The sequence below is a fragment of the Vipera ursinii genome (assembly GCF_947247035.1).
Source record: "Vipera ursinii genome assembly, chromosome: 10".
In the NCBI taxonomy this organism is placed as follows: Eukaryota; Metazoa; Chordata; class Lepidosauria; order Squamata; family Viperidae; genus Vipera; species Vipera ursinii.
This window is the reverse complement of record NC_139520.1, coordinates 7,208,441-7,220,928: the sequence shown is the minus strand read 5'-3', so window position 1 is coordinate 7,220,928 and position 12,488 is coordinate 7,208,441. Positions and strand designations below refer to the sequence as shown.

The following is a 12,488-nucleotide window of genomic DNA, read 5'->3' as shown; positions in this document are numbered from 1 at the left end:
TTGATACAAAGAGCCCCAGGCATGCTGACTGTGCAGCAACCTTACCAAGATGAGCAGAAACCATAGGAGAAAGGCAATTCCTTTACTTATCCTTCTTGTAAAGAAAGGATCCTAGACATTTCTTGGTGGTTAAGTGGATGGGCTGGAAATTCTTGCCCATGTTGATGCTGGCCAGGGAAGTTTGGAAGCTGCAGTCTACCGACACGTAGGACATCTTGGCTGAGAAAGACTGTCCTGCCAATCTGCTCAAATATCATCTTCTGAAGCTTTACTGAGTGTCCTCTTCTGAACTTCTTCCATCTGACAGCTAACCTGCATCCTTTGGTATTTTGAAAGGCTGAGATTCTTTTTCTGTTTAGTTCTTCCTCTCACGATCTCTTTCCCATTTCATCCTATCCTTAACAGAATAACAGAGTAGGGATGAACCTTGAGATCTTCTAGTCTGCTCTCCTCCCCAGCTCAAGCAGGAGACCCTTTAACATTCCAGACAAGTGGCTGTCCAGTCTCTTCTTCAAAGCCTCCAGGGATGGAGCGCCCACAACTTCAGAGGCCAAGCCGTTCCACTGGTTGATTGTTGTCACTGTCAGGAAATTTCTTAGTTCTAGGTTGCTTCCCTCTTTCTTCACCTTTCACCCATTCCTTCTTGTCTTACCTTCAGGTGCTTTGGCGAATAGGTCGAAACCCACCCCCCCTTCTTCTTTGTGGCAGCCCCTCATATAATTGAAAATATTTCTTTTAAGACCCACATCGTTTCCCACCCATCTCAAGACCCCAAATTCCACAAAAGGGGGTTGGTTTACCGCAGCCGTCAGGTGTTTCAACCAAAGGGGAAAGAAAGCACCCGGCCAACGATTGCAGCTCTTCCCATTAACATTTCATACTTACATTTCATTCTGTTTGAACACGTTTAAATAATAGATCATCTTAGCGTAACTAACAGAGCGGCTTTATAAAAGCACAAGACGTCTCTGCAAGCAAGAATGCCAAACTCATAAAAAAGGCTTTCTGCAAATCTTGTTTAGACCCAGTTTGAAGCCAATAATGTGGTGGGCGTTCAAGATAGAGGCAAGGAAGGCGAAAGAAAGCCTTTCAAAAGCTTTAGGTTGGAAATGGCTTTTGTATTTTAGCCAGTGCCACAAATGGCTTTGCTACACAACTCCCTGGAAAGGCTATACCTGCCTCGCTCAGCTCCCACTGTGCAGCTTTGCTCAAGAAATATGCATCCTGGAAACTCTCCTTTTTAAGTTACATTTCCTGGAATCCCAGACCAAGCGGGAGAATGAAGAGGTATACAAAAACCAAACGCTGTACATTAAATTAAAGGTGGCGCAAAGCATCCTATATGCCGTTGCATCCTGTTTAAACATGGAACACGGAATCACAGGACTGGAAGGGAACTTAGAGGTCTTCTAGTCCATCTCCCTGCTCAAGGTAGGAGACCTTATGCCATCCAGCTCAAATGGTTGTTGAATCTATTTTTTTATAACTCCAGTGATGGCGCACCCATAGCTCTGGGAGGGAAGCTGTTCCACTGATCAGAAAGTTTCTGCTTAATTCCAGGTTGGATCTCTCTTTAATGATCTTTCACCCATTAACTTCTTGCCCTGCCCTCAGGTGCTTTGGAGAACAAGTCAATCCCCTCTTCTCTGTGACAGCCCCTCAAGTCCTGGAAGACAATTGTCACGTCCTGCACTAATCCTTCTCTTTGATATCTAGACATACCTAGTTTCCTCAACTGTTCGCTATACCATCTAGGTTTCAAACCCTTTATCATCTCTGAATTATTTATCATCTTTGATAAAGGTAATAAAGATCTCATTGATGCCAAGATTATTCTTGGTGATAATTGTCAGGTAGGTGGGGAAAAACCTATTCTATTTGATTGTCACAATTCTCTCCTGCAGCTGCCACCAAAGTGTCCATCTGATGCAACAGCAAAAGATACTGTTTTGCATTTCAGGGTGCAGTTTGATAGCTATTTTGGGGATCTCTTGAGTCTTAGGGGGCTGATGGAAGAGGGTTTGAAACCAGCCTCAAGGTTTACGGAGGAGGCCAATTACATTAGTGGTGAATAAATGAACATAGAGGCAGACAAACCTGGTTGGAGATGAGAGAATTTTACTGAACCATCGTAGCGATGAGTCAATCAAGTCCCAATCCAATTTCCCATGAAGCTCTGCCCCTATGTTATTTTAAATGTATTCATAATTTGAGTGGTACTTAGAGATGCCTCTTCCTAGAAGGAAAAGCTGAAGAAGGGCTAAGATGATGATTATTTACCATCAAGTCATTTTTGACTCTAGTGGCCTCTAGATAGATTTTCTGCATGACAATCTCTCCTCAGCTGCTCTTTCAGGTCTTCCAATATTGCATTGAACTCCTCCCTAACTAACACATCTGCTGCTGTATGAAGACAAGACCAAGCTAATTCCAGCTTCAACAGCCCTTTGCCAAGGCTTCTTGGTGTAGCCTTGAGCTGAAAGGGGAGATGAATCAGAATAACAGAATTGGAAGGGATCTTTGAGGACTTCTAGTCCAACTCCCTGCTCAGACAGGAGGTCCTGTACCATTTTAGACAAAGGGTTGTCCAGTCTCTTCTTAAAAACCTCCAGTGATGGAGCACCCACAACTTCTAAAGGCAAGCCACTCCACTGATTAATTGTTCTCACTGTCAGGAAATTCCTCCTTACTTCTAGGTTGCTTCTCTCCTTGATTAGTTTCCATCCATTGCTTCTTGTCCTGCCCTCTGGTGCTTTGGAGAATAGCTTGACTCCCTCTTCTTTGTGGCAGCCCCTGAGATATTGGAACACTTCTATCATGTCCTTCCTCGTCCTTCTCTTCATTAAACTAGACATACCCAATTCCAGAAATTGTTCCTTATATGTTTTAGCCTCCAGTCCCCTAATCATCTTTGTTGCTCTTCTCTGCATTCTTTCTAGAGTCTCAACATCTTTTGTATAACATGGTGACCAAGGTAGGCAGCTATAAGTTGTTATTTTAAATCTCCCACAATCTCCTGGTAGAGAAAGATCCATAGCATTCTGAAAAGCAATACCATGGCAAGGATTGTGTGTGAAATTCTACAAAAAATCTGCTCTGGTAAATTCAGAACAAGAGCCAGAGAGCCTTACTAAAGTCTTCACAGATGCCAGAGGGCATAAATGATGAAGCTAGTTATAAAAAGGCATATCTGATGTCAAGACCATTTATTACTTATAAGCTCAGCTACTTCGATCCTCCCCAAAGTAAAATTAAACCGAAGCAAAAGCCAAACGTCTCTCATGAGCACCTCTAGAAACAAGATATGCCTTCTGACAGGATCACTTTTCACAATAATCTTTTTATTATTGGGACTTCCGGTGGCTCCGCGGCGACGGAGACAGCCTTCCCGGGCTGCCCGCGGCTCAGCTGTTGTTTTTTCGCCCGAAACAGCGCCGATCAGCTGTTCGGGCGAAATTGAAGCCCCCTCCTCGGGAGAAGAGGAGGGGGTGAGCCCCCAGGTAGGGGTAGAGTTCTCCGGGGCCGCCTGAGCTTGGAGCTTGGGCGGCTGAAGGATTGAACTCCCCCTTAGCCTGGGCTGCTCCCAGCTGGCCAGCGTCTCTGCTCCGGATTTTATGGAGCAGAGCCAGGCGTCTGCGACCATCCCTGCTTGAAGGAGAGACTATGAAAGGAAAAGAGCAGGCAGAGCAGTACAAGAAGGAAAGATAAAGAGATGAAGAGGATTATTTTATTTTACTCTCAAGCTTGATGGACTTTGCTTAAAACTTAAAGTGAAAGTGCGTCACAATTGTAAGTAAAAGATGGCGGCTAAACCTCCCCCTAGAACTTTTCGGAGTGCTGGAAATTCTCCGGTGCAACAACAATCATTACTGCAGGCGTTGCATTCTCCTGATGTATTGACATCGAAGGATCTTGAAAAACATACCCAGTTAATTTTGGAGTCAATGGGTGTTAAATTTGCACAGATGGAGGAGAAATTGGAGAAATTGGAGCAGAGAATGGAAGAAAGGATGGAACAGAAACTTAGAGAGATGAAGGCAGACATTTTGTCCTCAGTGCATAAAGTAGCTAAATGTGTGGAGGTGCTGGATGATCAAGTGGAAGATTTGACTCAAAAGAATGCTATATTAGAAGCAAAAGTATTGGAAATTGAAGATTTAAAAGACAAAATGGATAGCGAACAGAGTTTGGCTCAATTTTACCAGATGCAGTTTGCTGTTAGAATTAGAGGCCTAAAAGAGAATATTAAGGAAGATTTAAAGCAGCTGGTTTCTGAGGCTCTTGAGGGGGTATTGAACCATCCAGCATCTGAAATGAAACAAGGCATGGACAAAGTGTTTCGTGTGAATTCGTGGATTGCTAAGCAGAGAAAGTTGCCTAGAGATGTGGTGGTTTATTTTGTAAAAAGGGAAATTAGAGATGAAGTTATACAAGCTGCCTATGATACTAAAGTTGTGATTGCTGGTCAAGAAGTTTTGGTTCTAAAAGAAATTCCTCCAAAGATTTTAAAGAGAAGGAAGGACTTTATATTTCTTGTGCAAGAGCTCAAGCAAAGAGATATAAGGTTTAGATGGGAGATCCCAGCTGGGTTGAGCTTCATGCATGATGGCAAAAGGTACTGTTTGGGTACTGTGAAGCAAGCGCATGATTTTTACAACAATGTCTTAAAAGCAACCCCATCAACACTTTTGGAAGCTGTAGAGGGATCTGGAGAAGGAGAATGTCAAGAGGATGAAGATGGACAGATGGACGAGAAGGGTACAGGAGGAGATCAAGCTGCAACTCTTTTGGATGATCTTAGAGAACAGAGGGTGACGCGTGCTGCCTTAAAACGCTCAAAAAAGACTAAAAAATAAGACCAGTAGAAATCTATGGAACTTCCACAATATACTTATAGTCAAGTGGTAGTTGGGTTTTTAAGAGTTTTGGGACGTTATGTATGGTAACAGAATTTTCAATTTGGAATTAATGGACACTTAACTACAGAGGAAGAGGAAGAAAGTTTTGTGGGTTAATGCGGGTTAATTTGTGTAAGAATTATCTATTATAGCCTATTTTGGCTAGAGAGGTTAATAGGGATAGGTGCTTGTGGTGTGTAAGTGAGAATATGTTTAGGTAATAGTGAATTGTGGAAGAACATAGATGGGAATGATGCTAGTTTTTTTTATTTTTTTAGTTCTTTATACATATTTAGTATTGTTAAGGATTGGCTTACTCTATATAAGCTAGAGAGTGATGGATTTTAGAGTTTATAATTGTTAGTTTATGATTGCTTTTTAGATATATACCTTGTATTTTGCTCTGGGAAGTCGGGGGGGAGGGGGGGAGGAGGGGAAGTAGAGGGGGGGTAGGGGAGGGAGGAGGGAGAGGGGGAGGGGGGGAGATAGGGGGGAGGTAGGGAGGGGAGGAGGGAGGGGGTAGGGGGGTTTTTCAAAGGAAAATTGTATTTTAAAACTTTTCAATAAAAAAAAAATAATAATCTTTTTATTATTATTATTATTATTCCCTCTTGCCACCCTGCTGAAAATGATCAAATGTTGAAGCACTGCTTTGTGATCCTTTTCTGGAAAACTGGCAGTTGTTTGCTACCAACAATACAATTTGCATTGGTGCTAACTCTCTATTTAACTTGTAAACATAGTCCTCCTTTGAAAAACAAATGAGTCCTTTTTGCACACAAGGCGAAGTTGTAGGAACACATAGAGAAAAGAAGATGCTATTTTTTAAAGTAGACAAATGTTCACAGATATTTTAGTTCCACTATTTCCAGACACGTCTCACATCTATATATATGAAAAATTGGGTGATTTAAAGTAACCCGGGGTAATTTTATTTCTCTGCATGGTTCTACCTTGAGAATGGATCTGCTCATGTAAAACCTTTGCTAAGAAAACAGATCTCGTGTTTCATCATTTTGAGGTTAGACGGAGACCAAATGTCCCATTAACTTCTCTCTCTCTCTCTCTCTCTCTCTCTCTCTCTCTCTCTCTCTCTCTCTCTCTCTCTCCTCTCTCTCTCTCTCTCTCTCTCTCTCTCTCTCTCTGGCTCTCTCTGGCTCTCTCTCACCTTCCAGGTGCAAGTGGGAAGTACACCTCAGGACCAAAGAATTGTGGGATACATTTCCTGCACCCACTTGCAAGCTCTGGCAGGTAAGTATGGAATTGTTCTTCTGATCATCCTGATGTGGTATGGGAAAGTTCCTATGGTTTTGACTTCATCTGCAGAGAACAGGTTGGATCATTCTCCTTAGATGATCTCCTGAAAACCACACATTGTGAAAATAAAAATGTTGCATGCAGGATTAGACTAAGGTTCAATACTCTGTGAAACAAAGAGACCAAGCTAGGCGGTGGCAGCCAGCCAGCCTTGCCTAGTCTTGGAAAGCTAAGCCAAATTCTTCTCCATTTAAATACCTTTCAAAATCAGATTCTGTTTCATGCAACTGAGGAGGACAGATAGACGTATCGCAGGATATTTTTTCTGCATGCCATTAACATATATTCAGTTTGCTTTATTATTATTATTATTATTATTATTATTATTATTATTATTATTATTATTATTATTATTATTATTAATTCGGTTTATATACCGCCCTACTCGCAAAGGACTCAGGGCGGTTTACAAGGCAAAATTTAAAAACGATACAATATAAAATTAAAATAAAATTAAATTAAGTATAGCCCCAAAAAGTCAAAATCACAATTTAAAATCATTAAAACCCCTCAGTCCAGGCCAGATAACTCAAAGAGCCAGGTTTTTAGGTCCTGGCGAAACAAGCGCAGGTCGGGGGCAGTCCGGAGTTCCACAGGTAAATCATTCCAAAGGGCAGGCGCGCCCACAGAGAATGCTCTCCCCCTGGGGGCCGCCAGCTGGCATTCCCTGACTGACGGCACCCTGAGGAGGCCCTCCCTGTGGGAGCGCACAGGACGATGGGAAATCGATGCTGGCAGCAGGTGCTCCCTCAGATAATCCAGGCCCATGCCATTTAGGGCTTTATAGGTCATCACCAGCACGTTGAATCTCACCCGGATTACTTTACTTTACTTTAACAGTGTAGAGTGATATAAAAATGAGATGGAAGAACATAGAACATAGAATATCAGAGCTGGAAGGGACCTTGGAAGTCCTCTAGTCCAACCCCCCTTCTCAAGCAGGAGACCCTACCATTTCAGACAAATGGCTGTCCAGTCTCTTCTTGAAAGCCTCCAGTGATGAGGCACCCACAACGTCTGAAGGCAAGCTGGTCCACTGGTTTATTGTTCTTGCTGTCAGGAAATTTCTCTTTAATTCCAGGTTGCTTCTCTCCTTGGTTAGTTTCCATCAATTGTTTCTCATCTTGCCTTTTGGTACTTTTGGGAAGATACCTGATGGACGGGCATATGCACAAATGGAAAGAGATATGAATAAAGGAATCCAGAGAGCCTCATGAATTTATAATATGGCTTGTCTTTCTTCAATGGCTTTGCAAATTAGTCTTCCAGGTCTAGCATGGCTGATCCTAGCATATGGAACTTGATCTAAAGCAAGTTCCATCTTTCAAATAATGTTGCATTTCCTAAACATCATGTAATAAACCAGTATTGGCTTCTCTTTCTGGTAGATATAAATCTTTTCCAACTATCACATGAATCTTCAGAAAAAGATACTTGTTGAAAATCAACTTGTGAGTCTGATTGGGTGAAAAAATAATTATATTTAATTATTTCTTGGTTGCATAAAAGTACTCTGAAGGAGCTTTGGATGCCTTTTGCGCTTAACCAGTCCTATTTCAATAAATAGTTGTCTTTTTTTACCCATGGGAATGCCAGATAATCTAAATATTATATAAATCTTATCTCAAAATAAACAGCATGTCATCCGGTAATGCTTTGGGGTTAAGTTATATATTCAAAGTTTCTTTTAAAAATGAAAACATCCAAATTAACGATAGTTTGGGGCAAATCACTTGCTAGAACAAGTGCCTTTTTAGTAGATACATCCAGATTCTTGGCTTTTCAACATTTAACATAAACATAAACGGTTGCCAAAAGTTTAAGAGTATGTCCTGTTCTGAATAAATTGCTACAAGTAGTACTGGAGATAACACAGTAAAGAATTGTTTTTAAAGAAGGAAAGAAAACTTAGCATCATAAAGTAGAGATAAAGAAAATTAGGGCTATCACATTTGACTCATAAAACTGGAAAATCATTGGATTGATTGATTGAGTGATGGATTAATTGATTATGTGCCATCAAGTCATTTTCAACTTTTAAGCAACCGTACTGTATGTATCTACCCCATGATGATCTGCCCCGCCAGCCTGGTCCTTCAGCAATTCCAAAGATGGACTTATTACTTGTAACATGGTCCATTCACCTTGCTGTTGGCCGTTCTCTTCTCTGCAGGTTATGCTTGTGAAAACTTAATCAGTGGGTTCCTATTGGGTGTTGTGTCATAGCTAATGGATAAAACATGCAAAAACTAGACTCCTGCAGTAACAGAATAACAGAATTGGAAGGCCTTGGAGGTCTTCTAGTCCAACCCCCTGCTCAAGCAGGAGACTCTATAGTGTTTCAGACAAAGGGTTGTTGAGTCTCTTGTTAAAAACCTCGAGCACCCACAACCTCTGCAGGCAAGTTATTCCACTGATTAATTGTTCTCACTGCCAGGAAATTTCTCCTTAGTTCTGGGTTAGTTCTCTGCTTGATTAGTTTCCATCTGTTGCTTCTTGTCCTGCCTTTGGGCGCTTTGGAGAATAGCTTGACTAACTCTTCTTTGTGGCAGCTCCTGAGATATTGGAACACTGCTATCATGTCACCCCCAGTCCTTCTTTTTCACTAGGGGAGACACAATAGCAGTCTTCCTGCACTTGAGGGACTGTCACAGAGAAGAGGTGGTCCACCAATTCTCCAAAACACCTGAGGGCAGGACAAGAAGTAACGGATGAAGATCATTAAAGAGAGATCCAATCTAGAACTAAGGAGAAGTTTCCTGACAGCGAGGACAATTAATACCCAATTCCTTCAACCATTCTTTCATCTGTTTTACCCTCCAGTCCTCTAATCATCTTTGTTGCTCTTCTCTGCACTCTTTCAAGGGTCTCGACATCTTTTTTTACATTGTGGCAACCAAAACTGGATACAATATTCCAAGTGTGGTCTTGTCAAAGTATTATAAAGTGGCATTAACACTTCACATGATCTTGATTCTATCCCTATATTAATGCAGCCTAGAACTGTGCTGGCTTTTTTGGCAGCTGTAACTTAGACCAGACTAAAAGAGAGTCAGGTAATTTGTACCACCAGACATACTGTTTCATCCATGAACTGCAGTTTCTCATACTGGCTTGTCTTGGTAACCTTTCTTGGTGATGACAGGTGTCTTGTCAAACAACTTATTAGTCTATAATATAGTTAGACTAATCTTGGCTTGGGCTGTTACATGAGTGTAGTCATGGTGGAGCGTAAGCTGTTTAGTAGATTTTTGTGGACCCAGTCAAGAGTATTATTTAGTAAACCATGCTGTAGCCAACTGGGGATTAGCATGCTCTGTGAACACAACCAGTGTTGATTGCCTCGATTTGCTGAGAGTTTTTAAATCTATGTCTCCTTGAGAGCTCTCACATTTAAAAGCATCTATATCAAGGGTATCCAGCTTTGGCAACCTTAAGATCTGGTGACTTCAACTCCCCAATTTCCTCAGCCAACCTATTACATATTATAGGCTATTATACATTAGTATGGTTGTTTGACAAGACACCTGACTAAGCACCAAGAAAGGTTACCACAATAAGCCAGAATGAGAAACTACAGTTCATGGATGAAACTCTACTATGTCTGGTGACTCCATTTTAGTCTGATCTAAGTTACTTCAGGAGTCTAGTTTTTGCATGCTTTATCAATAAGCTATGACACAACACTGAACAGAAACCTACTGGTTAAGTTTTCACATTCATAACTTGCAGAGGAGAAGAGAACAGCCAGCAGGAATTTTGGGGGTTGAAGTCCACAGGTCTTAAAGTTACCAGAGTTGGACACACACCCCGATCTCAATTTTTCTCACCTAAAAATGTCTGCTGGATCTTGAGCAGCACTCAACAAGAGAAAGTTCAGCAAAAAGCTAATGAAAATATACCGTGCATGTAGTGTGCTTGTATGATGTTATTGGCAATTTCAAAGGAAGCCTTCCCACCAACAGCGCATTATCTTGGAATGATGGATGAGTCAAAGGGGTCAGGCAAGGACATTTACAGCAAGTGCCTCTAACTGGCTGGCCAGCAATAAATCAAACTCTGCAAAGTAAGGACGAGCTCCATAATGATGCAAATCAGGCTGAGCGTGGAGACCTTGAAAGGTCACGGTTTGCCTGAATAGACAAACACACACTTGCACTGCATCTGTCACCTGGAAAGCCATGGGTGTCAAGAGCCCATGTTCAGTTTGCATTTTTACACCGAAGGGTGTTTTTTTTCCCCCACCGCCACCTGGTTAGACTGGACAGAAGAGTGTTTTGCCTTAAGCAGTTCACCAATCCCTTCTTTCATTGTCCCTTTTGCAGACATATTAGCAGTAATTCTAATACAGGCAGTCCTCAACTTCAGATTACACTTGAGCCCAATATTTCTATCACAAAGTAAGCAGTTGTTGTGCAGTTTTTGACCCATGTTATGACCTTTTTTGCCGCAGTTATTAAGTGATTCACTGCGGTTAAGTGACTCATAGGGTTGTTAAAGCAATCTGGCCTTCCTCCATTGACTCCCCCCCCATTGTCTAGAGAAAATAAGGACTAGGGGTGACATGATAGCAGCATTCCTGTATTTGAGGGGCTGCCACAAAAAAAGACAAGGTCCACCTATTCTCCAAAGCACCAGAAGGCAGGACAAGAAACAATGGTTGGAAACTGACCAAAGAAAGAAGAAACCTGGAATTAAGGAGAAACTTCCTAACAGTGAGGACAATCAACCAGTGGAACAGAAGTTGCCTTCAGAAGTTGTGGGTGCTCCATCAACTGGAGGCTTTTAATAAGAAACTGGAGAGCCACTTGCCTGAAATGGTATAGGATCTCCTGCTTGAGCAGGGGGTTGGACTAGAAGACCTCCAAGGTCTCTTCCAGCCCTCCTTGAAGTTCACTGACTCTTAGGTAAAGGTAAAGGTTCCCCCGCACATGCGTGCTAGTCATCTCCAACTCTAGGGGCCGGTACTCATCTCCGTTTCAAACCCAAAGAGCCAGCGCTTGTCCAAGGACGTCTCCGTGGTCACGTGGCCGGCATGACTAGACGCCAAAGGCCCACGGAACGCTGTTACCTTCCCACCGTAGTGGTCCCTATTTTTCTACTTGCATTTTTACGTGCTTTCGAACTGCTAGGTTGGCAGAAGCTGGGATGAGTAACAGGCGCTCACTCTGTTATGCGGCACTTGGGATTCGACCCGCCAAACTGCCGACCTTCTGATAGACAAGCTCAGCGTCCTAACCCACTGAGCCACCGCGTCACTGACTCTTACCTGTTGCCATTTTGCTTTGACTGTTACTAGTTCAGATTCTTGTGTATAGGTAGAAGAATGAAAGCCAACATAGTCCTAGACTGCATTAAAGAGGTATAGAATCAAGATCACGTGAAGTACTAGTACTACTACCTTTACACATGAATCTGAACTAGTAACAGTCAAAGCAAAGTGGCACCAGTCAGTGAACTTCAAGGAGGGCTGGCCTTACATCTTTTCTGGGTGTAGAGATGATGTATTTTACTCCACTCTTGGACTCAGTCTGATAATCTCCTACACCATATAGCTTTCGGAAGAAATGCTTGGGGTGGCTTGCTTCCTTCTTTCTCCACACATCTTTCCCTTTGCGCACTGTGTCTTTTAAACTGCAGTCCCAAGAACAGCAACAGTTTCTTCTGCCTGTTAGCTTCTCTGGGAGGCGACCGGATGGGGTAAAATAAACACACAACCTACCTGTGGAGGTTCTGCCTAGTCTGAGGGGAAGAGCATCTGGGAAATTCTGATGATAAGAATTGGAGCAGCTTTGAGCCAAACTACAACATGTCCCACTTTGGGGATATTCTTCTGGCCACTTGTCGCCACGTGTAGACAGGGGCCAGAAGCAATTTCTGAAGATTGGCCATGTCCTCTTGGCAACAGTATTAAAAAGTGCCAGAGTCAACATTAAGAGTAGAATACAGGAGAGGCAAATCCAATTGGCTTCCAAGTTATTTTAATTTGGATAGAATTGAGTGTTCCTGGAAGCCTGCAGCCATTGCTTAGTCAATCTATTAGATCCATATTATAAAAGAGCATATAAAAAGAATTATTGCACGGTAGTTCTATCTGGGGAATACACTAGAACAGACATGTCAAACACAAGGCCCGGGGGTTTCATGTGGCCTGCAAAGCCATCTTGGAAACAGTGAGGGAACAGCCCCCACTGCCTTGGTCCTGGCCCAGAGACCCTCCTCCTGCCAGAGACCCTCAGATCTGTCCCACTCCTGCCCAGGCCCCCATAGGCA

At 42.5% G+C, this 12,488-nt stretch overlaps 1 protein-coding gene across 1 annotated transcript in view; it reads left to right on the top strand.

Moving 5' to 3' along the window:
- SMPD3 (sphingomyelin phosphodiesterase 3) overlaps nt 1–12,488 on the top strand; it is a gene marked incomplete at both ends in the record, with an annotated part of 46,963 nt that overhangs the window by 12,003 nt on the left and 22,472 nt on the right. The window contains one exon of the mRNA XM_083370366.1: nt 6,074–6,149. Coding sequence (XP_083226492.1) covers nt 6,074–6,149 — 76 coding nt within the window. The remainder of the gene's footprint in view (nt 1–6,073; nt 6,150–12,488) is intronic.